This window comes from Macaca fascicularis, chromosome 3, assembly GCF_037993035.2.
Source record: "Macaca fascicularis isolate 582-1 chromosome 3, T2T-MFA8v1.1".
Lineage (NCBI taxonomy): Eukaryota > Metazoa > Chordata > Mammalia > Primates > Cercopithecidae > Macaca > Macaca fascicularis.
Genome location: NC_088377.1, coordinates 192,271,085 through 192,293,687, shown reverse-complemented (window position 1 = coordinate 192,293,687; position 22,603 = coordinate 192,271,085). Strand labels below are relative to the sequence as shown.

The 22,603-nt window shown below is 57.4% G+C and overlaps 1 protein-coding gene across 5 annotated transcripts; it reads right to left on the bottom strand.

The window, feature by feature from the left end:
• Nucleotides 1–71: 71 nt before the first annotated feature.
• Nucleotides 72–20,997, bottom strand: NOS3 (nitric oxide synthase 3). 5 transcript variants are annotated; one of them, XR_010585925.2, is made up of 26 exons: nt 20,818–20,997; nt 19,466–19,577; nt 18,670–18,818; nt 18,129–18,291; nt 16,677–16,768; nt 16,445–16,586; nt 16,039–16,178; nt 15,761–15,935; nt 14,344–14,445; nt 13,520–13,714; nt 13,328–13,401; nt 13,008–13,152; nt 12,660–12,764; nt 7,544–7,611; nt 7,033–7,149; nt 6,762–6,936; nt 5,017–5,149; nt 4,812–4,890; nt 4,494–4,681; nt 3,803–4,033; nt 3,286–3,496; nt 3,107–3,194; nt 2,230–2,351; nt 1,330–1,478; nt 788–982; nt 72–652 (listed from the first exon to the last, which is right to left on the bottom strand). XR_010585925.2 is itself a non-coding variant. In XM_005551166.5 (26 exons), the coding sequence occupies exons 1-26, from the start codon at nt 20,973–20,975 to the stop codon at nt 485–487; spliced, it is 3,618 nt and encodes a 1,205-aa protein (XP_005551223.1). In that variant the 5' UTR covers nt 20,976–20,997; the 3' UTR covers nt 72–484. The 5 variants fall into 5 exon arrangements, 4 of the variants coding, with proteins under 4 accessions (XP_005551223.1, XP_065398865.1, XP_005551224.1 ...); XM_005551166.5 differs by having other exon boundaries at nt 3,803–3,975; XM_065542793.2 differs by lacking the exons at nt 72–652; nt 788–982; nt 1,330–1,478; ... (8 more) ...; nt 7,033–7,149; nt 7,544–7,611 and adding an exon at nt 9,250–9,469.
• Between the last annotated feature and the right edge of the window lie 1,606 nt (nt 20,998–22,603).

Below are 22,603 nucleotides of genomic sequence, written 5' to 3'. Positions count from 1 at the left end.
TCACTGCACTCCAGCCTGGGTGGCAGAGTGAAACTCCCTTTAAAAAAAAAAAAATTGTAATCCACATGGGCTGGGTTAGGCACTTTAGTAGTTCTCGTAACATCTGGCACAGTCTCTTACAGTAAATCTTCAATAATAAATACTTGATTTAGAGATTAGAATTTACAGGTAAGATACTCCTGAGAGAGGTAAGGGGAATCTAACCTTTGCCTAAGAAACAGGAAGCGGGTAGCAGTAGGCCCTGGGGTACGGCTGCTGGGAGGGGCCTTCCAGATTTAGGCGGACCCAGGCCAGAGGCAACAGGCATACAGAGGGAAACAGGCGTTTTGCTCCTTCCTGGTGGAATAATGCTGAATCCTTGCAGCCTCTGGACAGATGTGGGAAGGCACCATCTCAAGAGGGGAGGAGCGGGGCTGGTCCTGGTCGGGCGGACCTGAGTGGGGCAGCCGCTCTCCCGGAACTGGAAGGGAAAGCCAGGGGGCTCTCAGGGGCCGTTGGTGTTGGTGTCCGAGCCGGGCGGGTCGAACGCCCAGGGCACTGCGCCCCGTAGCTGCCGCTCCTGCAAGGAAAAGCTCTGGGTGCGTATGCGGCTTGTCACCTCCTGGGTGCGCAGCGTGAGCCCGAAAATGTCTTCGTGGTAGCGTTGCTGATCCTGGCGTAAAAGAGCGCAGTGGATCAGAACCCGTCGGATACCTTGGCAGGAACCCCGCACGCCCGGGGCCTGGTCCCCGCCTCAGGCCCGCTCCCCGCCTCAGGCCCGCTCCGCTCCCAGCCCGTCCCTCCGCACCCGCAGCACGCCGATGACGTCGCCGGCCTCGTCCAGCTCCATGTCGCCCTCCGTTGCCAGGATGCGCTGCACGGTCTGCAGGACGTTGGTTGCCATGGTGACATCGCCGCAGACAAACATGTGGCCCCGCTCGAGGCACAGCACGCGGTGCACCTCCGCAGCCAGCTCCGTCCTCAGGATGTCCTGCACGTAGGTCTGCGGGAAGGCGGGGTTAGGGCGGGCCCTGGTGGGGGTGGGCGCGGGGGCGCAGCCCGGGGCTGCTGGCTGGCCCTGGGCGTGAAAGTCTACAGAGCGGGCCAGGTGGGGCCTGCATGCCCTGGGGCGGTGTCAAGAAGGGCAGAGCCAAAGGGGCGGGGCGGGGCGGGGCGGGGGGAGGCGGGCCTAGAGGGGCCGGTACATGAGGGTGGGCCAGAGTGTGCAGGGGTGGCTGAGTGGTCGTGGGAGGCCACGGAGGGCCATGGTTGGTGCCCTCCGCTGGATAGCGTGAGTCCTCCCCTCTCTCCCTATCTTCAGGTTACCATTGCGCGCTCAGGGTCTCACACCTTGGGGTTGTCAGGTTCCCGGGAGAAGGCGGTGAGGACTCGGCCAAACACCCCGCGCTGCTGGGCGTTCTGCACCTCGTCGCGGTAGAGATGGTCGAGTTGGGAGCATCGGCAGCCAAACACCAAAGTCATGGGAGTGGGCTGCAGCCCTGCAAGCAACCCCGCGCTTGGGAAGGCCCTTCTCCGAGGCACAGTGCTAGTGGGACCTCCCCACTAGCCACCCTCGCCCAGCCTGTCAGCCCAGCGTTTTGGGCTGAAGCTATTACTTTCATCTCCAAGAGGGTGCAGAATGCTTTCACAGAGACCCTGCACAGCCCTGATTTACAGAAGGAAGGGAAGCGCCAGTGAGGTGGTGGCCCCTGGTGGAGCTGCGCTAGAATGTGCGGCTTGGGACTCAGAATTCCATGCCCTTTGCACTGTGTTACATCGCAGTCCCCTTCCCTGCTCCCACTTCATATTCTCCCACACTTTTAACTCTCCTCCCAGTCACAGCCCTCTTCTTTTGATTGACAGACTACCCTGGGCACCCTGTGCTCAATTTGAACACCTTGTAGCATCCTTAGGTCTTGGACAGACCTTGGTCAGCTCTGGCACAGTCAAGAATCCACCTTGGGCAGTTCTTCTTTGAGTCTTAGCCCTAATCCCTTCGAAAATTCTATTTTCCTTTGTCCTTAATCCAGTCAACACCTACTATGTGCCAGGCACCAGGAAGCCAGACACACAGGGCCCAGCCCTTGCCTTCGGTACCTGCCCTCCCCTTGGTCTCAGGAGCGTCTTTTCAGCTTTGTGGCCTCTGTTTCCTGCTCTCTCTTTCCTATCTATTTCCTGCCTTCCAGCCCCACCGCTCTGTCCCTAGATTGTGTGACTCCTTCCAGTCAGTCCTTTAGTCGCCAGCCTCACCTTTGCTCTCAATGTCATGCAGCCGCTCCTGCCAGAATCCCCGGAAGGGGGCAATGCCAGTGCCTGGGCCCACCAGGATGCAGGGCAAGCTGGGATCAGGTGGCAGCCGGAAGGAGGGAGCCCTGGCAGGAGAGACACTCCATCAGGTCCCCTTTGCCATCCCTGCTCCCCCATTCTCACCATGCAGGGTGGGTGGAGCGAGGAGGAACCAGGCTCTCCTGATAAATAAGTTGATATTCATGAAGTCCTTAAAGCAGTGTCTGGCTCATAGGAAGCATGATGGGTTTATTAAAAGAACTCTGGGCTGGGCACAGTGGCTCAGGTCTGTAATCCCAGCACTTTGGGAGGCCGAGGTGGGAGGATTGCTTGAGCCCAGGAGTTCCAGAGCAGCCTGTGCAACATAAAAACATAAAGAGACTTCCCATCTCAAAAACAAAAAAACCAAAAAACTTCACCTTCTTTGAGTTCTTGGTGACACTAAGGCCAAGGGTGGTCTTAACCCTAACTAGTAGTTCTCCCTGGATTGAGTGAGGATTTAGTGACTGTAGTTCCCAGGTGCCATGCTGCCCAACATCAGACAGCCCAGGGCCATAGAGAGGAATACAGAAGCTTTCAGAAAGCCACAGGGCCAGCCGGTTTGATCCAAGCTCTGGCTCTGGGAGCTGTAGTTTCAGGGCAGGACTCTGAGTCCAAATGAATGAGAGAGTCAAAGCTTAACCAGAGTTCTGAAGTGACCTAATGACACCACATCCTTGACATGTTACAGAGCTCCTTCCTGTTTCCTGTGACACCCCTCACCAGTGACACTCCTTACTCCTCACCAAAGCTGCCACCCTGACCCTGGGCAGCTCCCCCCCGAGTCCTCCATCTCACTTACCCCCGGATGAAGCAGGGCACAGGGTCTCCGGGCTTGAGTTGGCTTAGCCACGTGGAGCAGACTCCATAGTGCAGGGGGCCCAGCCCATCTGGGGGTGGGAAGGAGAGGCCGGTGAAGGACCAGAGAGGGGCCAGTCCCACCCCCGTTGTGGCCAGGCCTGCTCCTGCTTGTTGCCTCACCCTGGGTCCTGTATGCCAGCACAGCTACAGTGAGGTGGATCTCTCCTGGGTGGGTGCTGGGTGCTGAGCTGACTGAGTAGTACCGGGGTTGGAGCAGAGGCAGCTGGGTGAGGAGCAGTGGGGCAGGCAGTGCCACCGACGGGAACTGCTCCAGCACCTCCAGCAGCGTGGGGCAGCGGAACCACTTCCACTCCTCGTAGCGTCGGGGATCCTGGCAGGGCAGGATGCAGTGGGTTGGGGGCCCCATAGCCCTTCCTAGTGACCTCCCTTCTTGTCCCCTCCCCTGCTGAGCCTCTTTAGGGTTTCTCCCTCCTTAGTTCAGGCCAATAGAGCTTTCTGTAAGACCTGGAGAATACAGCCATGAATTCTTCCCTGGGGAGCTGGGTCTTAAAGCACCAGTGCATGTCAGCCAGAAGAAAGTCCCGGGGGGACCTTGCATGGAGGTTTCCTGCCCCTGGGGCTCCCCCAGTTCATCCCGTCTCTCTAGCCCCTGTGCCTTATTGGGGTGGCCCCCAACCTGACTGAGGGCCTCCAGCTCCTGCTGTTCCCTGGGCTCTTCTGCCAAGGTGCTGAGCAGCCGCAAGAGCTGAGGGCTGGGCGGGGAGGTGATGTCCAGGAAGAAGGTGAGAGCCTGGCGCAGCGTGCATGGGGGCAGCCGGGGGTCCCGCACCCAGCCGGGGGGAGGGCCACCTGGGGATGGTGCACAGCGACCTCTGAGGACAGGGCCCAGCAGAACTGTAGTACCTGGCTGATGTGTTTGGGTGACTGTTAGAGAGCCTGCTCTTGAGCAGCGGGGTGGGCCTGTCTGGGTAGCCTCAGTGTGTTGTGTGGGGGCCTCTGGCTGGACTGGATTGGTCTGGGCTCCTCTGCCTCTGACTCCACCCCCTTATTTTAAATAAAGCCCAGGCATTGATGTGGCAGCAAATAGCCCCATTCCAGCTCCAGAGCAAGCTAGATTGCCAGGGGAGCTTTGGAGAGGAGCCCCGAGGGAAGGGACAGCCTTTTGGTGGGGGTGCATTTGAGGGTGTGGGGATGGTCCAGCAACAAGGCCAGCCGGGCAGTGAGCAGCACAGCCAGCTCTGAGCCCGCCTGCTGAGCTGTGGAGGAGGTGGCCATCCCCCAGGGCCTGAGCTCCTGGAGGCCTGGGGTTGGGGGTGGGGCTGGGCATGGGGCTGGTGTGCCCTGTTGCATCCCAGGCTGCCCCTCACCAGGGCTGCCCTTCTCCAGTTGCTCTACTGCCACGGGCTCGGTGGGCGCTGGCGGGTCCTCCACGCGGCTCAGCAGCGCCTCCACAAGGCCGGGCCGGTTGGGTGGGCAGACACCTATGTGATCCCCCGGCTGGTACTGCAGCCCCTCCTGGCCTCCAGTGTCCAGGCGCACCAGGATGGTGGCCCTCCTGGGGGTGGGGAGAGGGGCACTTATGGGGAGTCAGAGAGGGGTGGGGGTGGGAGAATGTGGGAGGAGGAGGGTCCAGGGTCGGGGTGTGCAGGACAGGGGTTGGGGGGCGGTAAAGCCGTCGTCCTCACGTGGACTTGCTGCTTTGCAGGTTTTCCACTGAGAGAATTGTAGCCTGGAACATCTTCCGCCTGTGCACGTGGATCAGACCTGGTGGCGGGGAGGGGCAAACGAGGCAGCCTGAACCAGGGAGCAGGGCCTGGCCCCTGAGTGCTTTAGTCCCGGGGTATGGGGTCCGCTGAGAACCAGCCGGGTGAGGGTGAGGCCAGGGCCCACCTGGCAGCAACTGCAGGCCCTCGGCCTGGGCGGTCAGCCGGTACCTCTGGCGCTTCCAACTCCTTTTGGGGCTGAAGATGTCTCGGGCAGCAGCCTTGGCATCCTCTCCCACACAGAAGGTCTCACAGGCGGCCTGCGGGATAGGCCGGTGAGGGCTGAGGACCTCCCGCCACCAGGGGGCGACGTAGTGAGGAGCCTGGGCGGCTTCACTGCGTCTTGCTCCTGGGGGGTTGGCAGCCCCAGTGGCTGAGGCCGGCGCCAACGACAGCACCTTTTCCGCCAGCCCATTTCATGGATTCGCCGCTGGGCCCAGGGACCCAGCTGGCTCCTCCTCTGCACGTCCTGAATGGTGCATCGTTCCTTATCTGGTGAGTGTTAATCCCGTGACCCGAGAAGCACAGTGCTTGGCACACAGTAGCTCTGTGAAGGCATCTGTGTGTTCAGACCTGCATTCAAATTCCGACTCCCGTACTTAGAGTGACATGCCTCAGTTTCCCCATCTTTACACCTCATTGTGTTCTGGTGAAGAACGCCTGTGCGTGCAGATAGTGAGTGCTCCTGGGAAGGGACGCACAATTCGGGCGGCAGAGGGGATCCCACGGGGCAGACCCCTGCGGGGGTGTGGATCCTGTCAGGCACACACACAGCTGGAAAACTGCTGGGCCATTCCCAGGCTTGAAATCCAGGGCTCACCTGTGATTGGCTGAGCCTCATATCACCAAGTCCCGTTAATCTTTCTTTTGTGGTGCGTGTGAAGTCTTATATCTCTGCCTTCCTTCCTCGGCCCCCTCCCTCCCTCCCTTCCTTCCTATCTCCACTGTTGGTGCTCTGCTTAGCTCAGCCTTCCTGCTTCTGGTTCAGTGATGCTGTAATGGATCCTACACCTCTAAAGTCCTATTCCCAAAACCTTATGATGTGGTCTCGTCCCGCTCCAATGGCTCTTTTTAAATTCTTTAAGTCTTATTTTCCGTTCCCTTCTTCCCAATCGGGGCCTATGTGTTTCTGCAGCCTGACCTCCCCCCCGTTCCTGAGGTAGCCCTTCCTCTCCCCCTCCTCCTAGGATGCCCTCCTCCTCCAGTCAAGGCAAATCTGCTGAGCTCCAGCCTGGGCCCCGGGGGAGCAGCACTGCCCTGAACAGTGTGGCACTGGGGAGACCGAGCCCCTGTCAACTGCAGACATGATCCCCAGACGGGCAGTGCTGCCCCTGAGGAAGTCCAGGCTTAAAAAGCCATGGCTCCCAGGGACCCACCTCTCCTTGAGCTTGCTTGCCTGGCCCCGGACCAGTTCTGTGGTGCAGGCACCGCCCCAGGCTGTCTGGCCTCTGACTTCCTGTGGCTTCTGTGCTGGCCTCAGCTTCAGCCTTTGCCTCTGTCTGACCTTCTCTCCGTCCCTTCCTTCTCCCTCCATCCTGCCCATCCTGGGTAGGGTGGCCTGCCCTGCACCCCCTCCCTTTGTGCACCCACTCATGAGGCCCAGCCTGTGCCTAGCTGAAGCTCCCTCCTGCCAGGGCCCTGCCTGCTCGCTTTCGGATGCACTTCTGCCTGGGCTAGGCACCCTCTGTGGTCGGCAGGGCCACATCATCCTCTGCCTCTGACCCAGAAAAGCTGGCTATGCCATGGAGAGATGAGGGTGGATTTTGGGAGGAACAGGAAGGGACCAAAGAACCAGACAGAATCAGGACAGAGTGAGGCTGGAGGAGGCATCCCAGGTAGGAGGAGTCAGAGCAGGGGCTGGGCTGGGCTCACCTGGAAGGCAGCCTGGGCCCAGCCGCGGAAGGCCTCCTCCTGGCCACACAGCTCGTCGCCCTGGCCCAGCTGCAGCAGCCGCTCCCCGCCCAGTTCCTCCAGCCGCGTGTCCACCGCACGAGCAAAGGCGCAGAAGTGGGGGTAGGCCCGGGAGCCCAGCCCGAACACACAGAACCTGGGGTGCAGGGGTTGTCACTGGAGCTCCTTTTGCAGCCCACGTTTGCCCAGGCAGCTTGCCCACCCATTGCACCCCTCTTGGTGAGGCCCCGACCTGAGTGTGCCCAGGGCCCCTGCACTGTCTGTGTTACTGGACTCCTTCCTCTTCCGCCGCCAAGAGGACACCAGTGGGTCTGAGCAGGAGATGCTGTTGAAGCGGATCTTATAACTCCTGGCAAGAGAGGACAAAGACGAGGTTGTCACAGGGCCCTGGAGATACATCCCAGGCCCAGGTGCAGCCCCAGGGACAGCCTCAGGGTCTCCGCCTCTGGGACAGGAAAGGCCCTGCCCTTGGGAGGGGCTGAGGGCCAGCATCCCAGGGGCTTCTGAGCCTGGGGCCCTGCCACACCACACCCCCATCTCTGAAGACCTCAGGACTGTCTCGGCTCTCAGAAGCAGGCAGGTCTGGACTGCCGTTCTAGCCTGGAAGGGAAGGCATCCGAGAGCCCTGGCTTTTGGTGGGAAAACGAGTCGAGGCACAGAGGGAGGGCTTTTCAGACCCGCTTTCTGTTTGTGTCTCCAAATGCCTCAGCTCCCCCAGCCCCTCAAACTCTCAGCCAACTCACTTGTGCTGTTCCGGCCGAGGGGAGCTGTTGTAGGGACCGGACATCTCCATCAGGGCAGCTGCAAAGCTCTGGCGAGGGGAGCGTTTGCATCAGGGTTAGTTTTGTTTCATTTCAAACAACACAGAAGTTTAACACTGTACCAGCTGACCCTCATTATTATTGATTCATAACTTTTAATTTTTGTTTGTTTTGAAAATTTCAAAAGTGATCTGATGTTTTTGAAAAATGACATTACAGAAATGTGAAAAGTAATAAAGACCACCCCATCCTCCCTCCAGGCATATGCACCATTGACAGATGTTAACCTTCCAGCCCTTTTTCCTTGAACTTATGTGCATATTTATAGTATTTTTTAAAAATAAAAGTGGTACCATACTATACTTCCTTGTTTTTAATCAATAATTTTTTTTTTTTTTTTAAGATGGAGTCTTGCTTTGTTACCCAGGCTGGAGTACAGTGGCACGATCTCACTGCAACCTCTGCCTCCTGGGTTCACACCATTCTCCTGCCTCAGCCTCCCGAGTAGCTGGGACTACAGGCGCCCACCACCGCACCCGGCTAATTTTTTTGTATTTTTAGTAGAGACGGGTTTCACTGTGTTAGCCAGGATGGTCTCGATCTCCTGACCTTGTGATCCGCCTGCCTCGACCTTCCAAAGTGCTGGGATTACAGGTGTGAGCCACCGTGCCCGGACTTTAATCAATAATTTATTGCAGGCATCCCTCCAGGCCAATACAACAATATTGACCTAATTAAGTAGTATTGTTTTTAGATATGGGTCTTGCTGTGTTGCCCAGGTTGAGAGGCAGTGGCTCGATCATATTTCACTGTAACCTCGAATTCCTGGGCTTAAGGGATTTTTCTGCCTTCCTAGTAGCTAGATCTATAGGTTTGTGACACCACTCCTGGTTAATTGTTAAATTTTCTGAAGAGATGGAGTCTCACTGTGTTGTTCAGTCTGGCCTTGAACTCCTGGGCTCAAGCAATCCTCCTGCCTGGACTTCCCAAAACATGACCTCATTCTTTTTAGTGGCTACATTGTACTTCACTGAGACTGAAGGGCAGCTGGGTGGTCTGGGAACAATGCGCCCTCAAACGCCCTTGTACCTGTGCCTCGCTCCCACTTTTAAATGCTTCAGCTGAGTAATCCTTAGAAGTGGAGTTGCTGAATCCCCACTTGTTGGGGCAGGCAGATATCCTGCAGCTGCAGGGGAGGGCACGGCTCTTTCCTCAGTCCCAGGTAGCAATGGCTAGGGCAAATCTTTCCTGTTTTAGTGGATTTCATGGGTGGACAAACTCTCAGTTCCTTTGGCAGTATCCTGGTCACTAGCAGACATTGTGCAGGTTGCCCTCCTCAGAAGACCATGGCCCTGTTTGTGATGCCATGACGAAGCGGCGTGAAGCGGACCTCCCAGGGAAAGGAAGCTGGAAGGAACGGCATCTGGTGCTCAACTGCAGATGCCTCTGGGTGCTGGTTCCCAGGTTCGCCAGAGTTAGCAAGCGTGATTTGAATTTCATTTTTGAATGTTTTGTCAACGTGCAACACAAGTCCAGAGGTGCACACATGTTGTAAATGTACAGCTCTAAAGGTTGTCATAAACTGAACACACCTGTGAAACCGGCATCCCATCGAGAAACATTATCCATGGCTGGGTGCAGTGACTCACGCCTGTAATCTCAGCACTTTGGGAGGCTGAGGTGGGTGGATCACCTGAGGTCAGGGATTCAAGACTAGCCTGGCCAACATGGTGAAACCCCGTCTCTACTAAAAATACAAAAATTAGCTGGCCATGGTGGCAGGCACCTGTAATCCCAACTACTCGGGAGGCTGAGGCAGGAGAATCACTTGAACCGGGGAGGCAGAAGTTGCAGTGAGCCGAGATCACGCCATTGCACTCCAGCCTGGGCAACAGAATGAGACGCCATCTCAAAAAAAAAAAAAAAAAGAAAAAGAGAAGAAAAAAAAGAAACATTACCCGCATCCTAGAAGCCACCTTTGTGCCTCCTTCCTGTCACTGCCACCCCCACCCCAGTGACTATCTCCTCTCCCAATTTCTTACTCCATGGATTAGTTCTGCCTGTTTCTGAACTTTATATAAAGTGAATCCTGTAGTACAGTGTGTATTCTTTGGTCTGGCTTTTTTTTTCTCTTCACATTTCTTTGAGATTCACCTGCATTGTTGTGTGTGGTTGTCTTTTGTTCACACTTAGTGCGATATGGCACTTGAATATACCAGAATTTATCCGTTTTTGTCGATGGTCATTTGAATTGTTTCCAGTGTGGGGTAGTACAAACAAATTTGCTATAAATATTCCTGTTCATATTTTAGTGAATATACCCCATTTTCTGTGAGCTGTATTCCTAGATTTGTTAAAAGTTTGGCATAAAATTACATACATTGAACTGCACAGATCTTAAAGGGCAGTTTAATTTGCTTTGCTGTTTGACAGTTTTATTTAATTTAATTGATTAATTAATTAATTTAAATTTTTTTTTTTTTTTTTTTTTTTTGAGACGGAGTCTCGCTCTGTCGCCCAGGCTGGAGCGCAGTGGCCGGATCTCAGCTCACTGCAAGCTCCGCCTCCCGGGTTCACGCCATTCTCCTGCCTCAGCCTCCCGAGTAGCTGGGACTACAGGCACCGCCACCTCGCCCGGCTAGTTTTTTGTAGTTTTTAGTAGAGACGGTGTTTCACCGTGTTAGCCAGGATGGTCTCGATCTCCTGACCTCGTGATCCGCCCGCCTCGGCCTCCCAAAGTGCTGGGATTACAGGCGTGAGCCACCGCGCCCGGCCAATTAATTTATTTTTTGAGACGGAGTCTCGCTCTGTCGCCCAGGCTGGAGTGCAGTGGCTGGATCTCAGCTCACTGCAAGCTCCGCCTCCCGGGTTCACACCATTCTCCTGCCTCAGCCTCCCGAGTAGCTGGGACTACAGGCGCCTGCCACCTCGCCCGGCTGGTTTTTCGTATTTTTTTAGTAGAGACGGGGTTTCACCGTGTTAGCCAGGATGATCTCGATCTCCTGACCTCGTGATCTGCCCGTCTCGGCCTCCCAAAGTGCTGGGATTACAGGCTTGAGCCACCGCGCCCGGCCGACAGATTTGTTTTATTTATTTGTATTTTATTTTGAGTAGAATTCTTGCTCTGTCACCCCCACACTGGAGTGCAGTGGCGTGATCTCAGCTCACTGCAACCTCCACCTCCCAGGTTCAAGCAATTCTCCTGCCTCAGCCTCCTGAGTAGCTGGGATTACAGGTGTGCACCACCACGCCCAGCTAATTTTTGTATTTTTAGTAGAGATAGGGTTTTGCCATGTTGGCCAGGCTGGTCTTGAGCTTCTGACCTCAAGTGATCTGCCCACCTGGGCCTCCCAAAGTGCTGGGATTACAGGCGTGAGCCACCGCGCCTGGCCTGGCAGTTTTATTTTTTAAAAAAGAGATTCAACATGCATCTACCCTATGACCTACCAATTCTACTCCTAGGTATTTATCCAAGAGAAATAAAAACATAAGCCCACAAAAGCCGGGTACAAGAATGTTCATAACAGCTTTATTCATAATAGCCCCGACCTGGAAACAGCCCAAGTGTCACCAACAGGAGAACGGATAAACAAACTGGGGATATTCACACAATGAACGGCACTCGGCAGCAGAATGAGTGAAATACTGAGTCATGCAACAACACGGGTGGGCCTCAAAAACAGACTCAGCAGGAGATGCCATAACACTGCGTGCTTCCATCTCGCTGCTGTTCTAGAGCAGGTGAAACTAATCTGTGGTGACAGACACTTCTGACAGAGAGACAGACTGGAAAGGGATTCACGTGAGGAACTGATGAGGGAACTTTCCAGGGTGATGAAAATGTGCTATGCCTTGTGAAGGCTGTAGCTTATATGGGTGTCTATACACCTTTATGCTAAAAAAAAGTCAATGGCTGGTGCTATTTTTCTTTAAAAGGTAGGTCAGAATGGGGGCTGAAATGGACACTAAGGCAGCAAAAAGGCTTTCACCAGATTCAAGCTTGCTTACGATACTGAGGGCCTGGTGCAGTGGCTCACGTCTGTAATCCCAGTACTTTGGGAGGCCGAGGCAGGTGGATTGCTTGAACCCAGGAGTTAGAGACCAGCCTGGGCAACATGGCGAAACCCCATCTCTACAAAAAATACAAAAATTAGCTAGGCATCATGGCATGTGGCTGTGGTCCCAGCTACTTGGGAGGCTGAAGTGGCAGGATTGCTTGAGTCTGGGAGGTTGAGGCTGCAGTGAGCCATGATCGTACTACTGCGCTCCAGCCTGGGCCACAAAGTGAGACCCTGTCTCAAAGGAAAAAAAAAGAGTACTGAGGAGGTACTTAGTGCTAATAAGGGCTTTAACACCTATAAGCTGGAGCAGGTAAGACCCAGAAATGAACCTAGCCTGGGGCAGCTCAGAGACACCTACGCTTGCAAGAGAAGGCATTCAATGACGGCACTCTAGCTTTGTGTTTCTTTTTAAAAAGTGAAGTTATTTAATCTATGTTGGCATCGAAACAGCTCTCTATTTCTTCTTTTAAAAAAGGAACCTGTGGCAGGAGGATCTCTTGAGGCTAGGAGTTCAAGGCCAGCCTGGGCAACATAAATAGATTCTCAAAATAAATAAAACAAAGAAAAGAAAAGAGAATGCTGGAATAGTGTTGTGCGTGTTGTAAATGTACAGCTCTATGGATTTTTACAAACTGAACACACCTGTGTAGCCGGCGTCCCATTAAGAAACATTACCCACATCCTAGAAGCCGCCCTCAGTGACATATCCCTATTTTTCTTGTTAGTGCCTGAGCACAGTCTAACCTCTTGGTCAGCCAGGACATGCCTTCCTTGTATTAAAAACTTGCACTGATAATGGAAATGACTGGGGGACGCAGTTCAGCAGATGTGCTTGTAGGCGGGCAGCCATGTGGGTGGGCTAGGAGTGTGGCTTGTGTGGGGTTTCAGGCTCCAGCGGTCTCTTAGCGTCATCTCCCTTTCCATCCTGGTGTGTGTGTGCATGTATGTGTGTGTGTGTTGGGCAGAGGTTCCTGCCCAGTCACTCCAATTCTGAGTCTCTCCTCATTCCCAGCAGCCCCTTTCCTGGAAGCTCTCACCTCTCCATTCTCCGGGGGATCCCCATTCCCGAATGTGCTGGTTACCACCAGCACCAGCGTCTCGTGTTCGAGGGACACCACGTCATACTCATCCATACACAGGACCTGTGGGTGGGAAGACAGATATCCTGGGTTCTGTGACCCCCGGAGGCCCTGTCCTCCTCGCTCTGGCCTCCCTGGCAGTGCAAGATTCAGGCCCCAATTTGATCTCTAAAGACCTGTGGTTCCGGGTGCCAAGTCACACCTGTGAGTCCTGACTTTTAACACTTCCTGTCCTCCAGGGCACCCCTGAAGATACTGATAGAGCCCCCTCTTTCTAGCTCCCTGCTCCCCTGAGCTCAGCCCTACCCGGGGATCAAAAGCCTTCCGGAAAAGTCTCCCCAGCTGCTGTGCGTAGCTCTGGGCCCGGCCGGTCTCGGAGCCATACAGGATTGTCGCCTTCACTCGCTTCGCCATCACGGTGCCCATGAGCGAGGCAGAGATCTTCACGGCACTGCGGGAGAGGGAGGCGTGAGGGTGTCCCAGGTGCACAGAGGCAGGGCCTCCCCAGGCAAGGGTCCACTCCCCTCACAACAGGGTTTTGGGGTACTGAGTGGTGGGCCCAGAACACTGCTGGGGGCAGGGTCCCCCAGGGTGCATGGGGGAGGGCAGTGCTCCTGGGTACCCACTTGGCCACTTCTTTAAAGGTCTTCTTCCTGGTGATGCCGGTGCCCTTGGCCGCACTCCCCTTCCAGGGGTCTGGCTGCAGAGAGGTGATGGGGTTGGGAGGGGAGGTAAAGAAAAGGAAAGGTTAGAGGTCCCCAGGGGCTGCGTAGAATTAGAGCTGGGCCCAGGCTGGCAGAGCCAGTTACGGTGGGCACCTGGTAGCGGAAGGCTGGTGACAGGAAATAGTTGACCATCTCCTGATGGAAGACAGGAGTGAGGCTGCCCGAGATGGGGGGCACGATCCAGGCCCAGTCTGCAGGGCAGCCCCCCCTGGCCTTCTGCTCATTCTCCAGGTGCTTCATGAAGGAGGCTGTGGCGGCGTGGTGGTCCACAATGGTGACTTTGGCCAGCTGGAAGGGAGAGAGGGGGGAGAGGCTCAGACCAGACCCACAGACCTCGCCCATTCTCCTTCCACCACTCCTGTCACCCAAAACCACATGTGCCTAGGTTACCCCGTATCTAACACACCCTGTGTCCCCTCAAACCACAATGTCGCCCTCACCCCAAACTGCATCATGCATGGTCATGCTCCAAGTTCAACATGAAACAACAGCTCTAATCTCCAGCATCTGTATGCCTGGCCCCCAAACCAAAGAGCCCACAGAAATTCTCTGCAGGCCCCGGTTTCCTCAAACTATGACTCCTGGTGTGCCCTCCATCCTAGTATTCGTTTCCAGGATCCAGTGGATCCCCACAAACTAAAATACCCAATATGCCCTGAGAATCAATATGACTGGGCATGCTGTAAACAGCAAGGTCCCTAGCACACAGTAAGCCGCCAGATGACAGCACCTGGAATAGTACCTGCCCTGTCCCCGAACCGCAGGCCAGTGTGTGCCATGGCACTGGGACTATGGAACTTCTTCTGCCTGTCCAAATCCTGCCCCAGTTTCTAAATGGCTCCCTCTCCTCCAACCCCCGCCCCTGCTGCCCCTGTACGAAAACCCTTTGCCTTCCTGGCCAGTCTGGGCCTATGCACCTGGTAACTGTGCAGCACGGCCACGTTGATTTCCACCGCTGCCTTGTCTTTCCATAGGGACGAAGTTGTCCGGGTATCCAGGTCCATGCAGACAGCCACGTCCTGGGGCAGGAGGGTGTGTGGTGTTGGTGGGGACAGAGATGATGGGGGTGGGGTGGGGAGACTAGCTGTTTCCCACGCATGGCTGGGAGGAGTGAGGTGGGTGGCGTCCACTGGGAGGCCTGGCTGTCGGGTGGACTGGTTCAGGTTTTTGCCTGCAAAGGCGCCTCAGAGCAGAGAGGGATCTTGGGCCAGTCACTCAGCCCCGGGCTTTAATTTCTCATCTATAAAATGGGTCTTAACCTTTTCCGAGTCAAGGTCCCCTTTGAGAATCTGATGAAAGCTCTAGAGCTATGGGTCCTATACCTGGAAGAACAACTACATGTTCACACCTACGCCCATGCCCCCCTCACCCACCTACTCACACTCACACCCACCCACAAACCCACACACTGACACCCGCCCACTCCCACAAACCCACAATTTCACACTCACTGCCTACACACACCCACACTCACACCCACACTCTCACACTCACCCCCTACACACCCCCACACACTGATGCTCACCTACCCCTACAAACCCACACACACTCACCCCTACACACCCCCACAACCCACACTCACCTACCCCTGCAAACCCACACACTCTCACCCCCTATGCACCCCCACAAACCCACACTCACCTACCCCTACAAACCCACACACTCACACTCACCCCCTACACACCCCCACAAACCCACACTCACCTATCCCTACAAACCCACACACTCACACTCACCCCCTACACACCCCCCCAAACCCACACTCACCCCTACAAACCCACACATTCACACTCACCCCCTATACAACCCCACAAACCCACACTCACCTACCCCTGCAAACCCACACATTCACACTCACCTACCCCAACAAACCCATGCACTCAAGCACCCTACACACACCCACAAACCCACACTCACCTACCCCTACAAATCCACACATTCACACTCACCCCCATACAACCCCACAAACCCACACTCACCTACCCCTGCAAACCCACACACTCTCACCCCCTACGCACCCCCACAAACCCACATTCACCTACCCCTACAAACCCACATACTCTCACCCCCTACAAACACCCACAAACCCACACCCACCCACCCCCACAAACCCACACACTCACACTCACCCACTCACACCCCCCCACACACACCCTCCCATCCCCCCACCCCTTTGCCTCAGTGGTTCCAGAGCTCGTCCTCAGTTCCTATTTAGGAGGCAGCCCTGGACCTGCTCTGATTGTCCCCATGGCTGGCATTTTGGGGATGGAGTGAGAGCCAGACTCCTGCCTGGGGCAGGGACATTCGGTGCCTGAGCCCCACCCCACGCCTCACCTCCAGGATGTTGTAGCGGTGAGGGTCACACAGGTTCCTCGTGCCGATCTCAGTGCTCATGTACCAGCCACTGAAGGGGGCTGCGGGGAACTCCAGGCCCCCAATTTCCAGCAGCATGTTGGACACTGCTGGGAGGGCGTACCAGCGCAGGCCCAGGGCTGCAAACCACTCCAGCCTGGGGGTGTTGGGGTATGGGATCAGCACCCCTTGCAGGCCCTCCTCGAGAGGCTCAGGGATGGCCCCCTCCATCCCACCCAGTCAATCCCTTTGGTGCTCACGTAGGGTGCTCCAGGGGCACCTCAAGGACCAGCTCAGGGGGCAGAAGGAAGAGTTCTGGGGGCTCATCCGGGGCCTGCAGCAGCAGGGGCAGCACGTCAAAGCGACCGTTTCCTGGGGTCCAGCCATGCTGAATGCAGAGCTGTGGGGAGCGGGCCAGAGGGGGGCCTGGGGGCTGAGCCTCATGCCTTCCTCAGGGACCCCTCTGTCCACTGTCTCCTGCCTTCAACTCCAGGACCCCTCATTGACTGGGTCTCCGTGACCACCCAGGCACTCCTCCTTTGGCGTTTTTCATCCTTTATCTCACCGAGGCTCCCCTCTTCCTGCCTGGATCCCCAGAGCCTTCTCCCACTGGTTTCCTCCTTCTCCACCTTGGAGATACCCTTGTTGGTGGTTCTCGGTGCCCACCTCGGTGATCTCGACGTTGGCTGGGTCCCCCCGCACAGAGCCGTCCTGCTGCCGGTAGCCCGCATAGCGCACCAGCTGGCTGTTCCAGATTCGGAAGTCTCCTCGGCCAGGGCAGCGCTGCGGGAACACTGTGATGGCCGAGCTGGCATGCATGGGGAAAGAGCTGGTCAGAGCCCTGCCTTCCCTGCCTCGGGGGAGAAGGCTGGGGCCTGGTGTGGTGGGGAGCACTCACCGAAGGTTGCCCCGGTTGGTGGCGTATTTGATGTGGTTGCAGATGTAGGTGAACATTTCCTGTGCCGACCTGCAGTCCCGGGCATCGAACACCTGAGCCAGCCGAGGCAGCGAGAGAGGAGGGTGAGGAGAGAGACGGGATCTTGAGTATCAGCCCCAGAGGAGCTGCTGATGAGGAGGCAGGGGCCATGGTTCACCCCATGGCGCCCTCCTGACCATTGGCATCCACACTGATCCCTTCCTGCCCTCCTCTCGGACATAAGTGGCACCATCCGGGCTGCTCCTCATCTCCCTGGGCCAGGTGTCTCCCCATCCCTACAGAAGCTGACTTGGTACCCAGTACAGAGGAGGGACTCAGCCTCTGTCAAACTGATGCTTGGGTTAGGCACTAACAGATGTCTAAGAGGCCACCTAAGAGTGTGGGCAGCAAATCCCCCATGATCCATGGCACTCAAGAAATGACGGGTGACCCCAGCCAGCCATCTGATTTTATTTGAGCACATGGATGGTAGGAAGGGAAGGCTGCACCAGGGGCCTCCTAGGACCCTGCTCATCCTGACATTCTAGGGCTTGGAGGAGCTGTCTTGGCTGGCTGAGTGGAGGCCCCAGGAGGAGGCTGGGAGGTCCCACTCTTGCCTGAGGAGGAGGAAACATGTGCCAGTGACAGGGGCAGGGGAGTGGCAGGGACCAGCCTGGGGTCAAGGGAGGGACGCAGCTCTGAGTGGGGTCCACTATGGCAGCTCAGATGGATCAAAGTTGAATTAAAGCTTTGAACAACTTAGAGTGTCAGGCAAGTGTCAGATAGGATTGTTTTTATTTTATTTGAGGCTCCTTTGGGATTCACTGGGCACGTGGCTTTATTTCAAACTCTTTGGCGGCCAGTGATGGTGAAGGAGGCCAAGGCCATGGGACCAAGTCCCCCATGGGGCAGCTTGCTTCTCTCAGTGCTGTGGTCACAGGCTGTTCCAGTAACCAAGGCTAGCCCCGAGTCTGTGGGCTGGGGTGTGAGGGAGGGTGCACGTCGAGGCAGGGGAACTGGGGGAGCAGCGGGTGTGGGTGAGGGGCTGCACTGGACTGGCCTAGCAGGAGAAGCCTTCTCCCTTGGGGGAGAAGCAGCAGCCAGGGCTTTCCAGGAGGCTGCTCCTGCTACTGACAGAACCGCCCAAGGAAGCTCCGCTCAGCTGTCCTCACCCCTGCAGCAGGTCTAGACTTCTTTCGCCTCCTCCAGCCAAGGCACTACCATAGGGCCTAATAACCAGGTCTTCACTACTGGGTTGAGGTTCCCCTGGGTGCTGAGGGTGGGGCGGTCCCCCTACCTTTCCCGTCTCTAAGGGAACAGGCAAGGATCTCCCCCACTGTTTGGGACCTCCTGGTCCCTGGGAAGCCTCAGGAACTGCCCCGCCACCCCGCTCCCCTTTTAGTAGTGCCTGGCTCTCTCGCTCGCTGGCCTCACCTGCAGCTTCCCCCACTGGATCCGGCCCACACAGCGGGGAGCGTTGCGCCAGGCCTGCTTGGCCCCGAACACGAGCTCGCTCTCCCTAAGCTGGTAGGTGCCTGTGGCTGCCACCTCGGCTTCCACCTCTTGAAGCCGCTGTTCGTGGGCCTGGGAGCCGCTCCTGGGGAGGAGAGGGGTGGCAAAGGGACAAGCAGGAAGTTGTGTGGGACAGGGAGGCCCTCCTCCAGGCTATGTGTGAGCGCTGGGGGAGGGCAGGAGGGGCCCATGTGGTGTTGGGATCTGGGAAGGGAGTGGACCACTTTGGGATCTGGGAAGGGAGTGGGCCACGTTGGGATCTGGGAAGGGAGTGGGCCACCTTGGGATGTGGGAAGGGAGTGGGCCGCCTTGGGATCTGGGAAGGGAGTGGGCCGCGTTGGGATCTGGGAAGGGAGTGGGCCGCGTTGGGACCTGGGAAGGGAGTGGGTCGAGGGAAGGTCCTCGTGGGGTTTCTGGGGCCTCAGTGGAACAAGGGAGGCTGTGTCGTCCGGGAAGCTATCACCTCCTGATGGAGCTGTAGTACTGGTTGATGAAGTCCCGGGCCTGACTCAGCAGCTGCTCAGGGGCCGGGGGGCCAGGGGAGGGCCGGCCCTGTAGTTTCCGTGGAAATACCAGGGAGCCCAGGCAGCGTCTTGGGGTGCAGGGCCCATCCTGGGTCGAGGGAGTGCAAAGGTCAGGCCAGGCCAGGGAGCAGGGGTGGGACAGGAATGGGGGAGAGGGAGGAAGGGTGCATGGGTGGAACAGGGGAAAGGGAGGAGGGATGCAGGGTTGGGATGGGGGAGAGGGAGGAGGGGTGCAGGAGTGGGATGGGGGAGAGGGAGGAGGGGTACAGAGATAGGATGGGGAGAGGGAGGAAGGGTGCAGGGGTGGGACAGGGGAGAGGGAGGAGGGGTGCAGGGGTGGGATGGGGAGAGGGAGGAGGGATGCAGGCGTGGTATGGGGGAGAGGGAGGAGGGGTGCAGGGGTGGGACAGGGGAGAGGGAGGAGGGGTACACGGGTGGGATGGGGAGAGGGAGGGGGTGCAGGAGTGGGATGGGGAGAGGGAGGAGGGGTGCAGGGGTGGGACAGGGGAGAGCTTGAACCAGGGTGTGGGAGTAAGGCTGGAGGCTGAGGGTCACCCAAGTCCCGTGCATGTCCCTCAACTCCGCTGGTTCTTCCCAGTCCTCTCCTCTTTTTGGAAACATGAGGCCAATTCAGAGAAGGGTGGCGCTTCCCTCTCCAGCCCCATCTGAGGCCTGGCCTTACCCACCCTTTCCCCTGGAGACGATGGGGATGGGGACACGGCAGGCCAGCCTCACCTGCTGCGCCTGGGCGCTGAGGGTGTCATAGGCGATGCTCCCCACCTCCCAGTTCTTCACACGAGGGAACTTGGGCCCCTCCGGGGGCTGGGTTAGCGGGGAGCTCGGGGGGCTGTTGGGAGCCAGGGATAGGGTCATCAGGAAAGGGTTTGTTTCCTTTTAGCCTCCCCAGATGTCACCCGGAGGCCACTGTTACAGCACTGGCGATCTCAAGGCCCACCTGCTGCATGCCTTCTGACGTCCCCCATGCCTTAGGAGGTAGGCGTGAGCTGTGCCTCTGTTTATAGACCAGGGTCCTGGGCCACAAGGGCTGCTGGTGCTGAGCTCCTGAGTCCCTGCCCAGAGGCTGAGTTTGTACCCCACCTGCAGCACCTGCTTCACCTCTTCTGGAGATGGGGTGTCCAATCCCCGCAAAGTTGCTATAAGCCCTACCCTGAGGGGGACAGAGCCTGGTGCTTGAGTAGAGGGAAGCCCTGCAGGGATTCCTCAGCCCTGATTTCCCTCCACACTCACACCCCCTCCTGACAGTAGCCCCTTGTGTGAAGGGAAGCCTCGCAGGCCTTATCACTTCCTCCCAGAGCCACCAGCGGCAGGGAGGAAGGGAGGGACTCAGGCCAAGGGTGCGCCTGAGCAGCAGGGCCCCAGCCCTCAGCCTTCCCCGAATAGCTGCCTGCAGCCCCAGCCTGCTCCCCTGGCCTGGCACCCCACCAGGCCTCTGGGTCCTTCCTCTCTACTGGGACCTCTGCCCCAGGGAGGACTCTTCTGGGAACTGCATGGTCCAGTTTTCGGGTGACAGCCACTAGGAGAGGGGGCTGGAGCAGGGGAAAAAGGCCTGGTGGCTCTGTCTTCTCAGTCCCCTTACCCCAAGGGCCTGAGTCTCCTGCCCAACTCTCTCCCTCTTCTGGGAGACCCCACCTTCTCACTCTCCTGTAACCACTGCTGTCAGCTCCTTTCTTCTCCAGCTAAATAATCATCGCTGTGGTTGAATGCTTGCTGTGAGCTAGAAACTTACTACCCCACGGAGTAAGTATTGCCGTATCTCCGTTCTACATAAATGGAGGTTCCGAGAGGTTAAGTAACTTGCTCAAACAGCTCTTGGCAGCAGAGCAGCATTCAAACCCTGGCCGGATTCTATAGCTGGCAACCTTACTCCCAGCTTTCACCTGCCGACTCTGATCCTGGTCTCCTTTCTGAGCCTCCCAGACTGTCCTGTTCTGTGCACACCGATAGCCCTTTTGCATTTGTGACCTGGCCCTCCTGGCTGGGCTACAGGTTCCAGACCTTCCCAGCCCCAGGCTTCAGGCCTTGACACCACCCTTGTGCCCACCTACTCCTAGCTGCCTGGCCCTTACCTGTGTTCTGGTGCTGGCGGGGGTAGGGATGCCGGGGCCCGGCTGGGCTCAGGGGCTGAGGTGGCTGGGCCCTGCTTGCCGCACAGCCCAAGGCCCAGCCCCAGCCCCAGGCCACAGGGTGGCCCAGGTTCCTGGGCCACGCTCTTCAAGTTGCCCATGTCACTGTGCGTCCACTCTGCTGCCTGCTCCAGCAGAGCCCTGGCCTTTTCCTTAGGAAGAGGGAGGGGACTGAGAGGAGGGGGCAGTGGGAGGGGGCTCTCCAGGGCTGGCCCTCGCCCCGCCCCTGTCCCATACACAATGGGACAGGAACAAGCCCGGCTGGGAGGCTCTAAAGCCTCAGCTCCACGCCCGCCGGCCTGGAGGGTGGGGGGCCGGACGCCTGGGTTCCGCTGTGAGGACTGAGGCTGATAAGTGGGACCCAGGTGTCCAGCAGAGCCCTGGGGCTGCAGCGTGGGGGCTGGGGCATGGGGGAGTGGCAGGGTAGAGCCACCAGGGGGTCATAAACGCCCTTCTGTGATGTGGCACCAGACAGAAGGGCCTTTGGCCTCACCCCTGTGAACCTTTCCCTGAAGGGTCGGGCAGAAGGTGGGCACCCTCTCTGCAGCAGGGCATGGCATGGCATCCCACACTCTCAGTGACCACAGGGACCTCTAGGGCCACGCAGGTTCTCTCCTGCACCTCCCCCTATACATACAAGAGCTCCTGGATCCCTACCTCTGAGTTCTTTTGGGTTCTTGGGGATAGAGGCCCAGCAAGGATGCAGTGACTTTTTGTCCTTGAGTCTGACATTAGGGTATCCCTTCCCCTCCCAGCCCCAATTTCCTGGAACCCCCACACCCCCATGACTCAAGTGGGGGACACAAAAGAGCAGGAAGTTGCCATCCAGGGCCTCCACCCCCACCCTGTCATTCAGTGACGCATGCTTCCCAGGGCTGCAGGTCAGCAGAGAGACTAGGGCCGAGGCAGGGTCAGCCGGCCAGGGAAGAGCTCGATGCCTTGGTGAGAGCATGTGGGGCTAGGGAAACTACAGTTCCCAGAATGCAGGTGGGGCGTACCAGTGCTCTCAAAGCACTTCAGGCCAGAGTGCATGCTGGGGTTTGTAGTTCTGTGCCATCTTGTCGGGGCTGGAGAAAGGCCACTAGCTGGACATCTGGTCCACAGGGGTCGAAGCCTCGTGATTTTGAGACCTCAGAGACTGAGAGAAAATTCAAGAAAGAAACAGAAGCTGAGAGACTGGGAGAGGCAGAGACTGGGAGCAGCAGGCAGACAAACAAACAAGAGAATTTTTGTTGGCCAGACTCCTCTGAAAAGCAGTGGAGGATAAGATTGGGGTGGGTCTGGGTGGGGGGCAGGCAGGCGGAAGGAACGGGCTGTGCTCAGAGCTCTGGGGTCACACCAAGAAGGTGGGGTCTGCCAGTTTTGGAGGGTGGAGGGTGAAGGGGCCTCATAAGCATGCAGAAGGCTGCTCCTGGACACTAGTGTGCCCTGCTGCCCCTGTCTCAGGAGGAGGGAGATGGAAGGGTGGCTTGGGCTTTGTCCCATGGCCCCAAGCCTGAGGCCCCACCCCACGCCACCACCTTGCCTTCCCAGTGGGGCAGGGGATGGGATCTAGCCCCTACTTTTCAGGCATCTTCTACCATGCTGGAGGAGACAACAGATCCCAAGTCTGGCTTCAATATTCAGCCACCACTTGAAATGTGCATGACCAAGGATGACTCATTTTCCTAGGTCCCGGTTAATGGAGCTGTGACTGGCATCCTCGGGGTCAAGGTGACAGCCAGCATCA

What these genes read in the sequence shown, in the direction of transcription:
- NOS3 (XM_005551166.5), bottom strand. Translation starts at nt 20,975, where the DNA reads ATGGGCAACTTGAAGAGCGTGGCCCAGGAACCTGGGCCACCCTGTGGC. An exon ending in ACCAACCGGGGCAACCTTCG is followed by an intron (nt 16,587 to 16,676) that starts GTGAGTGCTCCC and finishes CATGCATGCCAG; the next exon opens with CTCGGCCATCACAGTGTTCC. An exon ending in GCATGACATTGAGAGCAAAG is followed by an intron (nt 1,479 to 2,229) that starts GTGAGGCTGGCG and finishes GGTTGCTTGCAG; the next exon opens with GGCTGCAGCCCACTCCCATG.